Consider the following 22,396-nt stretch of genomic DNA (forward strand, 5'->3'; position numbering starts at 1 on the left):
AGATACGATGAGGTTGAGATGGGAAGTTAGTGTCCGAGTGAATCCAAGTCACGATAGCTCAAGTGGTAGAGCAGCGGCGTATCAAGCCGAAGATCGTGGGTTCGAATCCCGCTCGTGCCGTTGACTTTTTTATCTCAACTAAAAACCTTAATTAATTGTAATATATTAATTCGTCAAGCGGACCACGAAATTAGTGAATTTAATGATTAAAAATGAAGTATACTTCACTAAAGCTCTCCGTGGCCATTTCATTTGTCGTCGAGAATCCAATCCGATTACACGACATTTGAAAAATGGCAAAAAGGAGGGAAAATTCAAAAGGTGTGGTTGAGATGGGAAGTTGGTGTTCGAGTGGATCGAGGTCACGATAGCTCAAGTGGTACAGCAGCGGCGTATCTAGCCGAAGATCGTGGGTTCGAATCCCGCTCGTGACACTGATTTTTTTATCTCAACTAAAATCCTTAATTAATTGAAAGATATTAATTGGTAAAGCGACCACGACAATTAGTGAATAAAAACTAATAATTTTATCTACTTGAAACAACTTTTTGACTAAACTGTAAATATACAGTGAATTTTAGATGAAGAACTTCGTCGAAAACAGCTTTTCTTAGAGCATGCCCTATTTAAAATAAATACAATACTAATTGTTTTGGTGTTTCTATATTATAAAAGCATTTTTTTAATCCATTGCATGTTTGACCTTAATTTATTTTTGGTTCGGAGGACACTTCTTATCTCAGCTTACCCTGCAACTCTGAAAAGATTATAGTTTCAACTGTTCAAACAGTGGCTAGTATTTGTTCCTCTTATTAAAAAAATGTTAGTTCTGGTTTCATATCTTATCTGGAAAAATATTCCATTCATGTGTAGTTCAATATTCCTATCAAAATTTACAGTTCAAAATAACAACTGGAAAAACAAATATTGCTTTATAACCAAAACTTACACTAAAACAGTCTTTGCAAAAGCGAATAAATAAAAAGTGGTTATGTGTGGCCGGTTTTAAAATTTAGTACAACTGGAGAATATTCGAAATTACGAAATAAAACGCCTAAAGTTTTCCAGAACAAATTTTTTTACAAAATGAACAACCGTGTTTAGAAGGGGGTCGAGGATGCCAATCACTGCATCTGGCCTCTCTCTTCTATCCTCCTGCGTTTGCAATTCTCGGCTAACCGTTCCTTAGAAGAAGAATTACAACTAAAACCCACTTATATACATTTTTAATATTATCAAAAATCGTATAAAACTAGAACGTAAGTTCAATTTTATGACGCTTTCCTTTTTTCTTCGCCATTTAAGATTTCTGCTTCTTGACATAGAAGTTATTATCGTTATTCGAGAGGATCGAAGAACTTGAAACCGGTTTAATACGGCAGGGAGAGTCAAGTGAATTCGAAAGCGCCAAACGCCCTTGCCTTTTCTTGGTGTGAGATTTTCATTTAGTCTCAGAGCTTTCTTACAGTAATTTTTCAAAGTTGAAAACAAAACCTTTACGATAACTGTGAAATGACTGTCAACTTAAAGAATTTATAATTTGTTGAAGTCGCGAGGAGCAGTCAAGAATGATGTAATTTAAAAAAAACACCTTTTTTTAATTTTTTTGCCGACGTTTCGACCTTTATTCCGGTCATCTTCAGAGCCTGGGTAAATTACAAAACATATGTTGATTGGAAAAAAATACAATTTAAGATGTAAATATAAATTTTCAACTAAGTATTTCATACTCACTTAAAGTTGATGCTATTCTTGTGGTGTCATATTGGTTAAACACATAAATACAAACGCAACTTTTTAGAAATGGTTTACATTAACAATGACATAACACACACAGCATCAATTACAGAAGATATATGCAAACTCGGCCTACGCCAAACATTATAAATCAAAAACTATTAAACCTTAATTTTATTAATTATTATTTGGAGGTCCAGTTAAATAAGCAATGATCAAAGAAATTTTCCAAGATTTATCGTGTCCACCATCGTGTCACACACATGTAAAAACAGCAGAGTACAAATTTACGTTTCACAACACTTTCACACACACAAATATGACACCACAAGAATAGCACCGCACTTTATGTGAGTATGAAATCCTTCGTTCAAAATTTATATTTACATCTTAAATTGAATTTTTTCCAACCAACGTATGTTTTGTAATTTACCTAGGCCCTGAAGATGACCGAAATAAAGGTCGAAATATCGGCAAAAAAAAGGTGTTTTTCTAAACTACCACATTCTTGACCGCGCCTCACGAATTCAACAAATTACGAAACAACCGGTCACTAATAAACACATATTAAAGAATTTATTTCAAAATATAAAACTAAGAATGTAAGACTTTGACAAGTTGAATTCGTCTGAAGTTGATACTCCAGTCCAATTTTACAAATTTCATACTTGTATAACATAATAGTTTATTATGTAAGAGTTTATATATGAATTTTCATTTAAAGAAACTTTACGGATTAAATTGATGTATTGGATCTTCTTGAGGTCATTTTACATTATGTAAAATGACCTCAAGAAGATCCAATACATCAATTTAAACTACGGAGGTCGATCAATATCAACTAGAATTCTTCTTCAAACTTTACGGACTTAGATCTTTCATAATTTTTCAAGACCTTTGAGACGGTCTTACTATAATTGTACTTGATACTGGCCAGACGACTGTAACATTAAAATGAAGCATCAAAACATGGAATTTTAAGATTTACTTTTTGAAGTAATTATTTTTTTATGTATGATTGATAAATATTTAAATGCATCAAATCAATAAAAATCATTGCCTGTTTCATATGGACTGTAGTTAAGAAATTCAAATCACATAGTTGTCTGTATAATTTTAGCCATATTTGCACAGATTAAATATATGGAATCATTATAATTATTTTAATAAACAATCGTCGGCGAAAAACCGCCGAATGTTTTATCTTATCAACAATGTATGCTTGTTTATCCAGGGTGTAATCTAGAAAGCCTAATCATAATAAAGTGCTAAAAATATAAATCGTTGGTTTTATAACGGTGAGCTATTGTTTTGTTATTCATTACGTAAACAATCTTATTTTTTATGTTTTAATGATAAAATTGCTTTATAGATTGAGATTAATGTATAAGTGCTGTTTGAAACTGTTAAAATCTTGCCATTGAAAATTATATGGGCAAAAAGAGGAGATGAATTAGTACGATATAAAGATTTTATATGATATTATTTGTTTATTTATAATAATTAATTAATCAATTTTTTGCAATTATTATGTTTTTATGTTTTTACGTTTTAGCCAGATTCCATGTTCATTAATATTTTCAGTATTCTTATTTTGCGAGAGAGGGAACATGAAAGAAAATTACAGTTGCTTTTTGTTCAAACACTAAATATTAGTCTTTATTAGTTAATAGTTTGTTTATTTTGTGGTAAAGAAGAAGTTTTCTTACCCCATTAGGTTTATGTCATTTATGCAATTTTGGAACTCGAAATTTTTTAACAATTATGTAACGATTGTATTTTATACAATAATTCTTAATTTTTTAAAATTTTATAGTCCTTGCTCAGCATTCCTTTGAAAACAGGCTTACATTGTCGAGCTCGTGAAACTAAATGCTTCACGGCCATCCTAGTAAGAATGGCTCACAGTCCGAACGGCCTTGGTCCAAAAAATGCCTGTTAGTATTTCGTCTTTTTATTTACAATAATGATTTCAGTTGCCTGGTACAAAAGTTTACTCAACGTTCTGTGTAAAGTGAATGTTTTCGTTCGGATGGCATAGTCGATGTTGACTGGACTGTTTTGAACAAGCTTGGATACGCGACACCTTAGAATAGCACACTGGAAAAACAATAGAACATTTTTTGTCCTCGCCGGGCCAAATAAAGGGAAAAAATATTTTGATTCTCTAATTTACTATCATTACTTTAAATCTGGCTTTTAAGATCAAAATAAACCACACCAGCAACGTCACTGGAGCATATAATGTATTTTTAATACTGATTCGTCCAAAATGTTTGATAAATAACTGAAGCTAAAATTTTAAATAGACTAACATGTGAAACTACATTTAAACGTTTTTTATCAACTCTTTATTGCCAAAATTAAACTGTGCCTGATAAAAGTTTACACAAAATTTTATCATTGTTTCTGATCTTCTTGCCCTCGGCGGAAACCATGTAAGTTTTTATCCTTAGTTATGTATAAAATTACCTCTCATTGTAAATATTCATTAATTTTTATCTTTATCATTTAGTTTCATATTTAGCTATGCCGGAAGGTTTATTTTCGCCGACCTTCACGGATCGCTCTGAACGGGATGCCGGTGAAAGTAACTGGACGACTCTTACTTTCATATTCTTCTTGACGATAAATGCTCGTATTTGCAAACTTGAGAATCCCACCGATTACCTTCTTTTAAATTACTTTTCTTTGCGGGCCAAAAAACACTCAACACAATCAATCATTCTTTCTCTCTTTCTCTCCATATCTTTGTCTTCTCTCATCTATCTACCTCTTTTTCTCACAGACACTTTCTCTCTCTCTCTCTCTCCGTCTCTCTCTCTTCCTCTTTCTCACTCTCTCTATGTTTGTCTCCTCTCATCTATCTACCTCTTTTTCTCACATACACTTTTTCCCTCTCTCTCTCCCTTTCTCTCTCTCTTCCAATTTCTCACTCTCTCTATCTTTGTCTCCTCTCATGTATCTACCTCTTTTTCTCTCACACACTTTCTCTCTCTCTCACTCTCTCATCCTGTCAGCCTGTCATTCTCTCTCTTTTTTTTCTACTCTCATCCCTCTCTTCCTTCTCTCTCTTACTCTCTAGTATTAGGTTTAGACTAAAATAGATGATAAAACCCAATTGTTAAATGTTCATTATACACTATTTTCCTACTGTATTAGTTGTCTCCTTTTTGTTTACACATTATGTTGTAAACGTACTATTTTGTGTGGTGATTAGTGACCGTTAATCGATAATTATTCAGAAATTGTGAGATGCGGTCTGGTGTGATGTAGGTTTCAGAAAAACATTTTCTTTATCGTGCCTACGTTTCGATCTCTGAGATCATCTTCAGGGCTCAGTGTTTGTCTTCTGTGTAATTCTTGCGTGTCGTGTTGAGAGCTGAATAAGTACTATTTTGTTTTATACTTTTTTTTGAGTTGAAGTTATATGTTAACAATTTAAAAATAATGCGCAAAACTGTGTAAAGTAGATAACTTTATTTCATTGTAAATATGTAATTTACGTTTGACGAGTGGTCCTTGAGACCAAATCTCGCATGATCAATAAATAAATCGTTGATTCATTCGTTTACTATCTTCTTCTCTCTCTCTCTCTCTCTCTCTCTCTCTCTCTCTCTCTTTCTCACTACACAAATATACTACTAACACAAATATCTCAGGTGTTTCTATTGATAATATAAACCTTCCTTTTGAAAACACTGTTGATTATCTTGGTTTCACCATAACTAATACTCCACCGTGGGAACGACAAATTGACAAAATATTTAAATAGTATACACAAATATGTAAGCTATAACAAAAATTACCCAACAAAAAACCTGATATCACATTAAAACTAATTAATTCTTTAGTAATGACATTTATTCATTAAAACGTAGTCGTCATGAATGATCTCAACTATACTTTATAAAATAAACTTCAAAAAACACAAAATACGGCATCCCTTGTATCTTTAACCTAAAATATGATTCTAGAATATATGATAAATTTTTGATATTAAAAATGTTAAAAAGTAAAGATCTACAATCTATTCCATAGCAACCTTTTTATAAATATACTACAGACTAAAAACCCTTCCTACATGTTTCATAATTTTAAATTTCAATGCAATATCCATAGCATTAATACTTACTTAATTCATCCACCAAAACACAAAACAAAAACACTTAGAAATTCATTTAAAATAAAAGCTTCAAAAGCCTTTAACTCAATACCGACACATATAGTTCAATAAAATAAAATATCAATAAAAAGCATAAAATCATTGAGAGTAAAACTTAAATACTTATTAAGTAAATATATTGAATACTACAAATTAGCATTTACCTTTTTTAATATTTACGTAGTTAACATCACATCATATACTTATACACTTTTATTTATTATTTTTATTACTCTCTTGTTATATACTTTTTCTTTAACTTGTAAAACGTTAATAATTATTTTATTAGTATTTTATTTCATATTTAAATAGTAAATTATGTTCCAATTCTAGAAGGTTCTAATCTAGTTTTTAAGAATCGTACGAAAATTCTATATCTAATTTTGTTACCCAATAATAATATGTTCAATATGAAAATATAACTTACAAGTTCAACTTTCTCTCACTTTATTTCTTTACTTCATTTTTTTACGAGGGTTCGCAACAGCAGAGGTCATACAAACCCTCAGGGTGCCGGTGCTTTTGAAAAAAAGCCCATTTGTAAGTATGTCGGGTTCGAATGCAGGGCCGCTGGATTCGAACCCGGGACCTTTACCTTATGCGCACCGTGTCAACGCCCAAACCGTTGCGGCCACCGACGCCCCGTTTACTTCATTGTTGATTTTACAATAATTTGTTATTTCTATTTTATGTCTGTTGCAATTATAAACAAATATTATAATTGTAATTACACGTTAAGTGTAAGAAAGGTTCCAGAGGCCTAACTTTTGCGTGTATTTTAATAAATAAATCGTAAATCAATTAATCAATCACTCTCTCTCCCTCTCTCTTCCTTTCTCTCTCTCTCTCTCTCTCTCTCTCTCTCTCTCTCTCTCTCTCCCTCTGTCATTCTTCCGTCTTTCCTGTCTTTTTATCAATCTATGTATCTATCTACCACTTTCTCTCTCACACAATTTCTTTTTCTAGCTCTCTCTGAGCTCTGCTAATTAAAAATCTCACTGAATCAAATGATAAGTGGCCATCGTCAGATTCTAGTAAGGACGTACATTACCGAATTTAACTAAGATCATACGATTTAATTTTTGAAGGAGCTATTCGACCGGGTCGTAAAGTTTATAACCACACTTTAAAGCGATGAGTCCTTGATCTTTGTAGGAAACGATGATTCATTATTAATGATGAAATCATCTTACGTGGTAAATAACTTAAAATAAACAACAGACAAAATTTTTGTAGGTTAATGTTTTTTCTTTTTTGGTTAATAACAGTTACTACAGGCGCTTCTGAAATATTGTAAAGATTTTGTAGGCTTAAGAGGAAACACAGCTGCTTCTAAATATACACATCCTATAGAAAAACACTACCAGTCGAACTTTTTTATCAGAAAAGCAACCTAAAAGATTTAAAAAGAAGCAACCTTTAGAAGAAAAAACAAAGTTAATATAAGACAAAAATGTATAAATAAAAATATTTAAAAAAATATGTTATACATATATTTTCAGCGATATAAAGTCGGCCTTCGAGCATGTACAAATATCATTATTTGCAGATGACTTGAACATTTGTAAACAAATCATATCCAATTATGACTCCTGTTAATCCAAAAGATTCTAGATTTATTCCAACAATGGTACAAACTAAACTTGCAAGATGTCAACATAGAAAAATGTAAGCGCGTTTAGTAGAATTCAGAGTTGATTACCAGCAACTTCTAATCATGAAAAAAAAAGATAGACGACTCATTTGTAAAGTGTTATTTCGTGTTGGCAAAAAGCCATCCATAGCGTTCAGCAAAAACATCAAGCATGACCCTGAAGCTCAACATCACGGTGAGATGGCAAAATAAAAGAGATTGTCTGCGTGAAATTTAATTTGAATCGGCGTTTTTGTTTTGTTCGAAAGCTTTCATGCAAACTAATAAAGGTCTTCTATAGTTTTCGAAAATCTTTTATATCGGTTCCACAATCATTTGGTATCGATCGATTGTTAAATAAGTGATACAGTTAAATATCGACCTAACGAGAAAGAGTAACACTTTTTTTCGTACATCAGTACTGATTTAATCGTTTAAATAACTTCAATTGTTTTCTTGATTATAATATATTTTTCTTGATTTTATTTTTTGTTTTCTTGATAATATCTTTCAATTAATTAAGGTTTTTAGTTGAAATAAAAAAAGTCAGTGTCACGAGCGGGATTCGAACCCACGACCTTCGGCTAGATGCGCCGCTACTCTACCACTTCAGCTATCGTGACTTCGATATCTGATCGATGATTCGATCGATCCACTCGGGCACTAATTTCCCATCTCAACCCCACCTTTTTGAATTTTCCCTCCTGTTTGCCATTTTTTACATGTCTTGTAATCTATTTGATTCTCGGCAACAAATGAAATGGCCACGGAGAGCTTCAGTGAAGTTATACTTCATTTAACTTATTAAATTCACTAGTTTTCGAGGTCCGCTTTGGCTGTTGAATTTAACACCTAATAAATCGGACTATTTTAAAATTATACGCTTGGTTGAAAAATGTTATTCATGACCACACGTTGATTATATATATAAATTTTCCTGGATTTTCCTAGTTTCTCCCTTCCTCTCCCTTCGAATCACCAAATTGCTTCTTACAAAAATTAGAAGCGTACACTTCCATCATTCACAAACGTGAGTCCTGTCAGAATTAGTATTCGTTATTCATACGGTGACAGCCCGCGGGTCAACGGCACGACAGATCATTCACACGACTATATATACATATGTGCGAGATAGTCCACATTGCTCTGGTCCTAGACTGGCTAGTGGCTAGCCCAAAAGCGTAGCTACGACGTCACGTCTACCTCTCCCACCCTTACACAGCATACCCCGGAACCTGAAGAGTCAATTGAATACGAGAGTCGAGTTGAGAGACATACTACATTGTGAATTATGTTGACTAAATATAACTATGTTAAGAATTAGTGATTTGTTGGAAGATGGCGAATGCCCAACTAATCTTTCCCTAACACATAAATAAAAGATCACTCAGATTGAAATCATTTTTATAATTTCATTTTTTTCGAGTTTTCAGCTTCAATAACGAACATGTTTAACATGGTCTTAAAGAAAATGATTTTTCGCGGTGTCGTTCTAAAAGTGATCAATCATCGCTAGAACATTTTCCCGGTCTCAAAATACTTAGTGCAATTACAGTATCGGTCTACTGCGACCAATAGGTCACTTTCTTTAGATTCTACACTAGTTTGTTTTATCAATGTAGGTTTTTATATATATATAAAGGCAATTCAACCATTTGGGTCATTTTTTGCCTTGATAATGATTCATAAGGCACACAAGTGTCGTTGGCCAGAGTCCGGCGCAAGCCACGAAGCCCCCGGGCCGGTGCAAGGGCGAAAGAGCGCCGGATGTATTATTTCCTTACTTCTATTGTCCTACTAGGTTTAAAAATAACCATCACCAAGATCCAAAAGCGTCAGAGAACGTGATACAACCATGGTTATCGGTCAACATATCACTGCCTCCAAAATTTTACTTTCTTACGCCCAAATTAGTTTATTCTACCAATATAAGTCAAGAAGTAACAATAATCAAAGATATCAAAGGTCAGATAACCTGATAGAACCATGGTGTCTTTCTAAAGGGCAAGATCACCCAGAGGATCGTATTTTCCGGTCTCCCTTGACTCAATAATTTATCGGACTGCATGTCCCTGCAACCAAAGTTTCACTTTCTTCACGCCCTAACTTAGTCTATTCTTACAATATAAATGAAGAAGTAATAATAAAGATCTAAAACGGTCAGAGAACCTGATACAGCTATGTTCATCGGTTTACATGTTACTGCCACTAAGTTGCCCTATCTTTACGCACTGAATTATTATATTCTTACAAAATAAATTAAGAAGTAGCAATAAGCAAAGATTTAAAATGGTCAGAGAACCTGATAAAACCGTGTTTATCGGTCATTATGCCACTGTCACCAAAGTTTCATTCTTGATGTCCTCTATTAGTATATTCTTACAATGTAAGTTAAGTTGTAACAATAACCAAAGATCTAAAAGGGTCAGAGAACATGATACAACCATGGTTTCTTCCTAAATGTCAACATCATAATATTCATATTTTCATATTTTTCCGGTCTAACTCAATAGTAATACGGTATCAGTCTAAATGTCCACGCTGTATCTTTAAAGGCGAACATAACCAGAAGAGCACATTCTCCCGGGCACAATGCACGACGTTCATGTTTATTTTCTTTCTTAGGGATTTGGCTGGATGATACAACCACGGTGCGTTTCTAAAAGTCACGAGTAGATCACATTTTTCCTTCAGAGTAGACGATTTTATTATAGCATTGACCAAAGGCTGCCTGCATCTTCTTCCCGTTGTGCGGGGGCGGTCGGTGCGGGTTCCTCGGCTCGGGCCTCTTGTTACGGCCTGGGTAATGTTATCGGTGGCAGGCAGACTGATCATCTACCACTGTAAGACGTTCTACCAAAAAAAGATGGGGGTGCTAATAGATGAGAAACTACTGGGGCAACCTACGCCGATTTGAAAAACCCATTATCAAATTGCTTATAAATCCTCAATCATGTTGAGTACGTGTAACTATTTAACGACCGTAAATTGAAGACTGGACATCAATAACGGGCTAAGTGCCAAACAAATAAAAATTGAGTTGGACGCAAAAAACCAAGCTAAGTGCCATTGCCAGGAACCTAAATGTGCCTCTCCCATTTTTAACAGTACATATAAAGCCCGAAAGATGGTATGAGATGTATGTGCCTTTTCACTTTTGAAGCTATAACGGGCTAAGTGTCACCAAGACTATAATCTCTAATGATAGCGTTGATTTTGGTCTCCGGCCATTCATTTCTGTCGTGTGACAGAGATATCGCCCAGATTGAGAAACCTAAAAGAGTCGAAAAATGTCAAGTTCCCAATGACCTGGTTAAACTTATGAAGAATGCAACACCGATTAATCCCTTTGTAGTCACTAAGCTCCAACTTCTACGATTCCAAACAAGTAGCCAATTCTCACAACAACACGATGAAACTAAATATTTCCAAATGTAGATGGATTAAAATTGAAAAAGCCGCCCCCGGAGCTGTGAAGACAAGAACGATGCTTAATAAACTTACCTTGGCACTTACCTTGTTTTTGCCTAAAAGGATATGGAATATAGCACATTCTAAATTATTCATAATAAATTTGTAATTATCATTCATAGGAGGCAGAGACGTTTTAAAAAAATGCAATAACAGTATGTATCCCACCCAAGATAAATACCGAAAATTGTTTCTTAGGTTATTAACAAAAGTTTACATGACAAAGTTTTAAAAATTTGAATAACTCAAGAAAATATTTTTGGCACTTAGCCCGTTATTGATGTCCAGTCTTCAATTAATGATTATTTAGAGATCGTGAGATGCAGTTTGGTGTGATATCGGCTTAGAAAAACATTTTATTATATTGTTCAACGTTTCGATCTTTATTGAGATCATCTTTAGGGAGCAAAGTGTGTGTTTTCTGTGTAGATGTGTCATTGTTATGTGTCGTGTTAAGAGTATTTATTATGTTCTCGACGACACACAACAGTGACACATCTACACAGAAAACACACACTTTAAGCCCTGAAGATGATCTCAATAAAGATCGAAACGTTGGCACGACAAGGAAAATGTTTTTCTAAGCCTACACAACACCAGATCGCATCTCACGATCTTTAAACAATCATGTTGAGTAACTTACATATAAGTTAAAATTATGATCATCGCAGCAACTAACTAATAGACTGATTTAACAGAAAAATAATTTGGAGCTGCTATATGTTATGCTCCATGCTTTACATTAATAATATTTACTATGTGCGGTGTTGTATGGATAGGTAGTTAGCAGTAAATCTCAATAAAATTTTTGTTGTATAAAATGAGAATGTGGTTACAATATAATATAAGTAAATATAATATAATATGAGCACGTGGTCGTTTGAATGGGAGTTATTAATTAATTACTCTGTCCTACGCGCGAGCAAGCATATATACAAAACACCGATCAATGTTAAAATTCAATTTTTTCTTCTTTTTAAGTATTTATCGATTGTTCAGGTCAGGATTGTTTATTGTTGATGGTCGGTTTTAAACAGAAAACTTCAATGTTGGCTGTCTCTTTCAGGGGCAGGGGTTTTTATGTTTACATCTTTCTTCAAAACTGAATAGGCCGGTATGGTTTTGTTTTGGATAGCCACTTCGGTTCAAAATATTTTCAATAAAACAAGGCTTCAATGGATTGTTTATTTTTTCACGGGATTTATTGTCATAACTTTTGTTACAAAATGAAAAATAGGGAATAATTTTTTTTCTTTGGGGTGTCAGATTCAGCCTGATGCCGAAGACCTGCGTCCTGGGGTTATCGGAGGTCCGGCCGGTGAGTATCGAACTTATATTTTATTTTTCAATTAATTAAGGTTTTTAGTTGAGATGAAAAAGTCAATGTCACGAGTGGGATTCGAACCCACGACCTTCGGCTAGATACGCTGCTACTCTACCACTTGAGCTATCGCGACCTCGACCCACTCGGACACTAACTTCCCATCTCAACCGCACCTTTTCCCTCATTTTTGCCCTTTTTAAAACTTTTATTTTATTTTACGCGATTTGGTTTTGTTTTCTTGGAAGAGAACTTGTTTTGTTTTCTTTTTTTCAATATAGAAGACATCGTTATTTCATTTTTATTGTGTTTTTTTTTCTATTATCCTGGACTAATTTTATGATAAGACTAATTGTCCTTACTCATTAATTATAATTTAATTATTAATCGTGTATTTTCCTCCAAAATAAACATAGTTTTATGATAATGCAGCGTACGATTTTTAACTATTATATGATTAGTGAATTATTGTTTCTTCTAAGAATATTTAACGTTTGCCTTTGCATTTTACGCTAAGAAAATCACTTTCTTTTTCCTTAGTTTGGTTAAAGTCGTCGGGGAAAAATAAAATTCGCCTCACCTTTTAGCCGGCATCGCGCCACGTTCTGTCAACACAACTGGCCTGCAACTGACTAGCGACTGGTCGTTTTCCACAGTTTTGGCGTCAGTAGACTTCAGTTTCCGCCCCTCCTTCGTTCGCCTTGGTGGGACCGGCTCTTCGTATTCATTTCTGACGAGAAATGCCCTTATTATTGTCAATTGTAAACAAATGGAAGTTGAAATTAAAAGTTCAATCTGGCTTAATTTTGTGCATTTTTTAGCTCTGGTCGCTTGAGGAAACCCATCGATTATGAAAAAAATTGACCCGCATAATCTTTTTAAAAATACACTGAGAGGCAAAAAAGTGACAACCCTTAATATTTTAATTAATCTCCCAGGGAATCCTCCAGATTATCTTACAACCATATTTAGTCCCTTTTAAAGGATTAGATTATGGAGGTGGTGGTGTTTTGTTTGGGCAGGCATTTCTATTGAAGGTCGCACAAGCTTGATCTTCATCACCCTAGAGGTCCGCGATACGTTGAAGATATGTTATCAGGAGTTTTTTCCTTATATACCACTAATTGGCGACCTTTTTATGCATGACATTGCTAGGCCCCACACAGGATCGTTGGTGACTACTTGGAACGGGCTTCAATTCAATATTTGGAATGGCCAGCATGAAGTTCTGTCTTGAAAACGTATCGAACATCTACGGGACAAGTTGTCAAAAAGGTCAAAAGTCGCCCAGTGATGCCAGAGAATTTGCAGGAATTAAGATTAACGCTGTTGAAGATGTATGAAAATATTCCACAGCACTCCTTTCAGAACCTCAAAAAATAGATGCCACGTTAAATGCAAGCGGTGATCAACGCAAGAGGAGGAAATACTCTGTACTGAATGGAATATTTTATTCATTGTTTCCATAGCACCTTTTTTTGCTTTTTTGGTAAAATTGTTTTACTCAGTTTAATTTTTTAATTATTTTTTTAATTTAGCTATATCTTATATTTTCTTTTTAAACATGTCCACTTTTTTTGCCTCACAGTGTATATACTCAAAGATGATCATTTATATGAATTGCATTTGAGTTGTAAATAGCAGTTGAAACATTAACATAAAAATTTAACAATAGACATTAGTTTGTTATTAAAACAGATAATAAATCAGACGTGCGAATGGTTGGAATTAAAAAAACCTTAAAAAAAGCACAACAATAATAATGTTTATTGACTAAAACGCTAATATAAAAAAATAAATGAATGATTTTCTTTCGTCAAACTACAATGGCTAACTAACAACCTAAGATAACAGAAAATGAAACAATACATCTTGTCACGAGACATTGTTATGCAATTATCTATTATCTTCTTCAGTATTTGTATAGAGTAAACATGCAATCTATTGTAATTTTAAGCAAGTATGATAATAATAGAAAAACTATTAAACGATACAGTACAACAACTCAGAAAAAGTCATAATATAATAAAATAATACTACCATAAGAAGTGTTAACTGATTTTCGCCTTCTTCAGTGTGTCTGTGTGATGCCTTTCAGTGCTGTAAAGCCAAGCCACACTTTTATATTGTCGCATTGGGGGGGGGGTACATTTTTGTTTTATTTGTGGGTGCCTTTGGTAATTTGGGTTTTTTTATTGTCGTTGTGATCGTTGGTCCTTTTTACTATTGCATGGGAGACTATTTTCCTCTGATTTGCTGACAAAACCAATTATTTTTAATTTTACACGAATAAAATATGGGTAAAATTACTAAAATAAAAAATACAAAAATTGACAAAAGTATATAATTAAAAAAACTATATAAATAACAAAATAGCCCACCATATTTTCTTAAGGTAGCATTAATAAATTGACGAATATGCGAGGAAGTTATAGGATAAATGTTTAAAAAAAAAGTGTATATACACACAAAGACAAAAGCCAAAATATGTATTTTATCCTTATATTAATTATAACATGGTTATTTTAATATAAACCAAATTAAACGAGATTAAAAATGCATGAGTTTTAATAAAAATTATCTAATTATAATAGTTTGAAAGAAAATTCCCCACCCGGCGGAAAATCATTTAGTAATAGAATATAATGTAACTAACAATTTATTACCAAGTGTTTCTCTTAGCAACGCTTTATCTCCTCTGACCTCGTGGAGGGCCTTCCTAGGCATCGAGTAAATAAGCGAATCGGATTTCGTCTTGTGAAACAGAACCCCAGTTTCAGTTTCAACATGAGAGGTTTAAAGCTGTTCAACGCTTGTTGAAGGCGGCAAACGATGCCTACCCCGTCTCGTTATCAAGTCCGTAGGTGTTCCATGGGATTCAAGAAAATGTGCTGTCCAATTCATTGTGGTGATCCCTACATCCTCCAAGTAATGGATGACAACTCGAACTATAAGAGGGCAAGCATTATCACGTATTAACTCGAAGTAGTCCCTAATAAATGGGGCGAATGGGGTCGAGCTTCTAGAAGAACTTCCCCAATGCCTAATTCAATTAAAGATCCAGATATGATAATCAGTACGTACGGGCATGAGCATTGATTCCAGCCGTACCATAACTGACCTTTGAAAAGGCTGGCGCATGAAGCAAATCAACTGATTGCCACAAGAGGGGAACATCTGTAAAGAGAACAGCTACCCATTGTTGAAGTGTTCAAACGGGATGCCGATTTAGTAGTCGCTTTTGTACTCGATGCCTCTCCAGTAGGAGGGAACCCTGATGTGGGACCACTAGAGACTAGTTTTATTTTCACAAACACTTCTGATGACCTTACATTATAGACCGTTTGGAATTGACTCCGGATCAACTATCATGGAAGCTGTTAAATGATGGTACCGAAGTACCGTAGGAACAATGAAACGATCATCTCTTGCTGTCGTACAACGCGGTCGGCCACTACCATCTCTTCGAGCGAGACTTCGGTGGCCGTAAACCGCTGTAGACCATCGTGGCTTGGGCTACATCCGTCGTTGGCCAAAGCATCTGCCTGGGCGAGATCTTATCGACATAAATTCATGTCAAAGAAAACAATTTAAAAAACCAATTAACTCACTCGACAAGTTTACTATAGAAAGGATAAAATTCAACTGATTTTCTTTGTTTTTAATCTAACGCTATAAAGATAAACAACTAGAAGATATTAATGTTGCATTCACGTATTAAGTCAACTATTAATCAGTTATTATAGAAAATAAATAAATACAAGAGTTTTTTGTATGCTCCTTGAAACTGTGTTTTATTTTTCGTCCCGGTATCGCTTGTTATGGCTTATACGCAATTTTTGTCAGTGGGCTGGTTTTGTAAATGTTTTTACCTGGTAATTATACAATTTATTCGTGTTATTCAATGCTGTTTTAATTCCTGATTGGTCGAATAGATGTGGTTTGTACATTCTTTACATGTGTATGTTTAGTGTCTGTTTTTTGTGGTGTCGTTTTGTGTTTGTTTATTATTTTGTTATCGAGTTTGCGTTATGATTATGTTTTTCAATTTTTTTCCCTTTTGTCAGTGGTACTTTTTTGGTCTATCTGAAATGTAATTTAGTTACGAACACCCTGGGTCAAAGTACGGTCTTGAAGAAGAAAGCTATTTTACAACCTATTTTAAGGTCATTATCAGGGCAAAACAACCTTAAATATGTCTACTGATTGTCATATTTAAGTTTTTAGAGAATCTGAAATTTCCTTAAACACCGACTCAGTCCCAATAATGCCGAGGACTATCAGTCTGTATTTCAGTGGTACCATTTTGTGTCGGTGGGACTGATTTGAGTCGGCTTGTAAGGTCGTTGTTGATTTTATTTATTGCTATGTATTATCTTTTATTATTATGCTTTTACACGTTAAAAAAAGTCAGTGGTACTGTTCTTAGTCTGTATTTTAGTGCTGTCATTTTGTATCTGTAGGGGTGAACTGAGTCGGCTTGTATGATGTCAGTCGCTGTTGGTTTTCTGTATATGTTGAATTATAATTTGTTGATAATGATTAGGCCTAGGAAATTTATGCTGTTTTTTTCTGCTGTGAATTGTATGTTTTTCTATAATTCAGGTCTGTCGGTATTTAGTTAACGTTGTTGACGTCTACAAAGGCGAGTAAGTCATTAATTTTAGCGTATTAACTTTCAACTTTTACAATCTCTTCTGCTTTCAAATGCCAACAATATTCTTCATGGTTGAAAATAGAAAATATCCGCCAATTATGGTTATTTTCCAGTTTACCTAGCCAACCACCAAATGCGAGGATAAAAATTTCTGAGTTGAATAAAACTTAAATGTAAGAACATTACCATAATGAGAGAATGTATAGCTATTGTAATGGATGACATGAGCACAAATTTGACACAACAAATTCACGACCCTCACTAGTGATATTGAGAGGAATCAGGAGAAAACTCTCCATAAAGGAAAATATAATCTGTTGGTCCACCTACAGATTTTTGTTGAGTGTGCACCATTATCATTCATTCGAAAAATCACTATTCAATCGAGGATACTAAAATAACGACATATCATTCATATCAGAAAGCTTCATCAGCTCAGAGTGCTTCCGAATATAAAAACGTCGGTGATGCTAAGCTAAGCTCCAGCTTCAACAGGGTTCTTGACAAGAATTGAAGAACATGTTCATGCGAAAGAACTTTGGAATAGAAGCACTGCCGCCCTGCCGACAGGGCCCGAATCCTTTGGTCGTGTAATTCATACTATCAGAGATAATTTTATAAGTGAAAGTAAGGTGAAAAATAATCAGCAAGGTTCTCACGACCTTAAATCTTAACCATTAAAACCTTAGCTATCAATAAAAAAGGCATTATTATGTCTACTCATAAAATAGTAAATAAAAACACAACGGAAGCAAACAAACGAAAAGGAAAATATAGTTCGTTACATAAAGCGAAGTTATCCAGTTTACCTAAGTTTGTTACAGCACAGGTTATATCAACCCCTTCTGCACATTATTAAATCAATGTTTGACACTGAAAATTCAAAGTTATAGATAATATATATTTTTTACGGGGGTTCGCCACTGCAGAGGCTAAATTAAGCCCTGGTTTTCACACTGAACAAAAAGCTCATTAAAAAGTACTTTGGATTTGAATTGAGGGCCGTTGAATTTCGAACCCATGACCCTTCCATTGATGATTCACAAACGATAAATTTTGTTTGTAATAATTTTTACAGCCAAATAAATAGTGAAAAGATATAAAATAAAACAAAAATATAGCGTCCCTTATTTCAGTAAAAGAGTTATTTAAACTTACAATTATATTTTATTGTTGAATTGAGTCGTTGATAGCCTTTTGGCCTAGTGATTGATTTCAACGGGAATGCGTTGACTTATCCAAAAGATCTAAGAATTTAAAAAAAAAATGAAGTTTTAAATCGTTCTATCATCCTTATGTGATGTTTTAAACATTCTATCTACCTTATAGTGTAGATATTCTTCTCTTTTGAGTGTTGTAAAATTATTCCTTAAAAATATTAATTATTGCCTTCTCGCATGTCAATATGTTATTTAAATTACACGAGTACTAATTTTTTCTCTCTAAACCATCTATTTCTTATCCTTTCATGTTTAATTTTGTTTAGACCTTCTTTCCTAGTTTATTTGTTTTGTACTTTTTTAAACTGTTCTTTTTGCCATAAAACACTAGATTGTTATCTGATGATAAACAGCAGAATTTACTTGTACAAATGGCATGCCACAGGAAGTGAGGAAGCTGCTGTTATACTCAAATACAATCTAATGTCTTAATTCAGCCTCAAAACGTTTTAGTCAGCAAGGTTGTTTTTCTAATTCTAATTTTCTTTGTATGTCTTTTAGGACATACTTTCCCAGGCGCATATGTCGCATTTCGCCTGATTTATTTGACTATTTCGGACTTCAACTTTCACGTGACGGATGTGGTAATCAAAATGGTCGGAGTGAGAAATATGCAAGGGTATGAGATGAGTGTAAGATAGTGTCTATTCTTTATAAACTATAATTTAAGAACTTATTGTATGATTTTCACAAAAAATAAATAACAGGTACTAACAAAAAATCTAACACACACAGCATAGTATACCAACACAGCTACTAGCAGTGTTAAACTCTTTGGAATGAGTTACACAGTATAATTCCTTCACAGATAATCATGAGAACAGATCTCAGGTGATGTTGGACTTGACCACGGTTCATGGGAATCACATCCTCTGGTTGAGGCAGAAATTGGCAAAAAGGGCAACGAAAGTGATGACAGACTGGCAAAAAAAGTTTCTGATGATTTCACTCTGCCACTATCTTATAGTTCAGTACCTTACACATATGTGGAGTGTTTATTTGAGGATGACTGGTTACGAGAATGGTAACAATGTTATCTTTTGTTGAAAGGGGTCAATAACCAAAGGTGTTTTTCCCCATCTTAACATCAAATAATTGCTCTGTCTATTCTAGGATGACCCATGTTCTCTCATCCAACAGTCAGAACCAAGTAGACCATATATTCAAACTATACAAACTTTTAACTGACTTTACTGTCAATAAAATTTTTTTTTTGTTATTTTATACCATCTGTACATTTCAAAGTGAAAATTTAATCTAAACTATAACTGTTTTAAGTGTGTAATAAATGAATGTGAAAATACACGTACAAAGCATAGCATACACAGCTTACATTACAAAAAAACATTATTCAAAACATCAAGCAAAATTAGTAAAAAAGACATCCACAGTGTTTTAAATACCTTAAAACACACTTCACAGATATGTTAACCACTTCAAGCTTATCTGTTATCATGTAAAAATGAAGTGTTGTCAGCATGTTATAGAATATTTAAGATTTTGATTGAAGATTATTGAGAAAAAAAGGATGTAGTGTACAATAGGTGGAATATCAATTTGCATGTTAAAGAATTATTTTAATTGTTGATAAATTTTAATGTAATGTATTTCAAATGAATAACAAATACATCGTGTATCCTGGATTTGTGTTGAGCTCAATGTAATTTTACAATTTTTCAATCTAAGTGACAATAAGTCATTGGTGATTTTTTTTCTGTGAAAATATTTAACATAAAAATTTATCTAGTTATTTTCTTCTTTCATATTTTCTTGTACACTGATTATTTTATTATTATTTTTTTGTAAGGAACACTTTTATTATCTTTCATTATCCCACCTTTTTTTCAATATTGATCAGTAATTTGAGTTTGATTGTTAGTTGATTTGAAATATCATAAATATCAAGTTAATTACACCTTAAGAAATGTTATTTTGTCTTGTTAAAATTACAAAATATAACTTTATGCCAATATTGATCAGTAAGTTGAAATTGATTGATACCTAATTGGAAATATGGCATAAATATCAAGTTAATAACACCTTGACAAATGTTATTTTGTTTTGTTAAAATTTCAACATATAACTTTACGCCAAGAAGAAAAAAATAAAATTTCTAATCTCCATTATGTAATAAATAAGACCTTGTTGCTCTAATAGCCTTACCGTGCCAATTTGGAATGGTGGACTACAAAAGGGACTATTATCCAAAATGGGCTGATGACAGGTTTAACGCAATAGTTAATTGTGTAGCTCACCTGACATCTTTTCAGATTAAAAACTGCTTTAGACATCTCTTAGTACATTTGTTGGCCTTCATCATACAATTTAATTGAATCAATAGAACAATAGATTAATAAGGTTTAGATTAAAAACACCCTATGATACGGTTTTTTAAGCTATAGATTTTAAAAAAATAATTTTGATGTATGTTGTAGGCAACACAATTTAAAAAATAACTTTCCCAATTAAATGTTTGAAATTTTTGAAAAATCTTTAGGCTTAACTAAAAATATATTAAGTGAGGAACAATAAATAAATAATAATGATAATAAAAGTGTTTATTATATTTTTGATTTTATCACATCAAGAAGTTTTATATCATATATTAAACTTAACAATAAAATTCTATTCTACATCTAATAGTAATTTTTTAGTTTCATATCATTAAAAATAGAATTTATATAAATAAATTGTAAGGAAAACATGAATATTTAAAGAACAGAAACAGCATAAGATACCCTTTTTTTTAATTTAAATAAAAAGGATAAAGCAGAAAACTATTATGAATCAAATCTTGGAACAATTTGATAATCATAGTCCTTCCAAAATACTATTTAAGACAATAATTAAAATCATTACAATGGATTTATTTTACATGATGGAACATTGTCAGAAGTTTGAGGAAAATTGGTCATCTTACCAATATTCTTATTAGACTTGCAACAAAATTGTCTTTTGTACCAAACTAAAATACAGAACAAATAAATGAATGTTTTGATCAACTGCTATTAACATTTTTGAACTTATTTTTAATTTTATTGATTACTTGACTTTTTCACGGAACACTTGATAAAAACGTATTCATTTAGTATGCTCAGGTACACAATCATTATTTTTTTTGGCTCTTCAAATTTAAAATGTTCCATATAACTGTCATTTTTATTTGAAATCTTAATTTCTGGGGATCTAATATTAGGAACTAGCATCTTGCAATATAATGAGTACTGGGGAATAACTTGTACAATTTTTATTAACACATTATCTTTCAGTCAGGGTATACACCTGTGTCCATAAAGTCTAATATAAGATCTTGAAACTTCCTTGGAAACAGCCTAAAATATATATTTAAAAAAAGTAATCATTCTATTCAATATTTTATTAGAAAATTTTGGGCATACCTCATTACATTATTAAATCCCATCACTGATGATGGGACGGAAACTTGAAACGTCTCCTTTTTTATAGCCATGACAATTGCCAGTGCTACTTCTTCTGGTGTGAGTACGGGAACCAAATTTGGAAACCTGACATAAGTGAATTAGCACATCATATCATTAAAATTCATTAATAATTAAATTTAATAAACCAATCACCTATTTTTCAAGTTCTTTGCCAACCCTGTGTCAGTCCCGATTGGGAAAACTGTTGTGAGTTTTATTTTGTTCGCTAGTCGGTCATTCCTGAGTTCTTCGTACAGAGATTCCATTAAGCCTGTAAGCCATGTTTTAAAATTGAATAAAAAATTCTGGATATTCATTTGTAGTATGTACCTCTGACTGCAAATTTCGATGCACAATAAGGCACCCCATAAGACATGCCCATTATTCCACACATAGAACACACAGCCACAATGTGACCTTTATTTTTCTGCTTCATTCCAGGCAGGAAAGCCTCTAGCATCTATAAAATTATATAACTTAACAAATTAATTAACCATTTTGACTAATGTACAATCAAAAAAGTGAATTTAGATACTCAAAACTAAAAACTTGCCCAGAAATGTGCCATTGTGTTAACATCAAATATTCTTTTAACAGTGTCATGTCCTTGTTTCTCCAAAGGTTTGCATGTCATGATGCCAGCATTGTTGACAAGTATGGTTACATCACCGACATCATTTCTCACCTTTTCAGCAAGCGCCAAAACATCTTCACGGCATGATACATCACACCTGTGTAATTTAGAAATTAAT

The 22,396-nt window shown here is 33.1% G+C and overlaps 2 protein-coding genes across 5 annotated transcripts in view; both read right to left on the reverse strand.

The window, feature by feature from the left end:
• Positions 1–19,639, reverse strand: part of LOC106660795 (17-beta-hydroxysteroid dehydrogenase 13-like) — a 50,212-nt gene extending 30,573 nt beyond the window's left edge. The window contains exons 1-2 of the mRNA XM_014383726.2: positions 19,608–19,639; positions 12,908–13,057 (exon numbers count right to left, since the gene is read on the reverse strand). Coding sequence (XP_014239212.1) covers positions 12,908–12,921 — 14 coding nt within the window. The 5' untranslated portion in view covers positions 12,922–13,057; positions 19,608–19,639. The remainder of the gene's footprint in view (positions 1–12,907; positions 13,058–19,607) is intronic.
• A 1,615-nt stretch (positions 19,640–21,254) lies between these two features.
• LOC106660898 (short-chain dehydrogenase/reductase family 16C member 6-like) overlaps positions 21,255–22,396 on the reverse strand; it is a 28,942-nt gene continuing 27,800 nt past the window's right edge. For all 4 annotated transcript variants that reach the window (XM_014383928.2, XM_014383930.2, XM_014383929.2 and 1 more), the window contains 5 exons: positions 22,198–22,375; positions 21,975–22,104; positions 21,798–21,915; positions 21,603–21,728; positions 21,255–21,536 (listed from right to left, as the gene is read on the reverse strand). In XM_014383928.2, coding sequence (XP_014239414.1) covers positions 21,470–21,536; positions 21,603–21,728; positions 21,798–21,915; positions 21,975–22,104; positions 22,198–22,375 — 619 coding nt within the window. In that variant the 3' untranslated portion in view covers positions 21,255–21,469. The remainder of the gene's footprint in view (positions 21,537–21,602; positions 21,729–21,797; positions 21,916–21,974; positions 22,105–22,197; positions 22,376–22,396) is intronic.

This window comes from Cimex lectularius, unplaced genomic scaffold (assembly GCF_000648675.2).
Source record: "Cimex lectularius strain Harlan isolate CLEC.00 unplaced genomic scaffold, Clec_2.1 scaffold81, whole genome shotgun sequence".
Lineage (NCBI taxonomy): Eukaryota > Metazoa > Arthropoda > Insecta > Hemiptera > Cimicidae > Cimex > Cimex lectularius.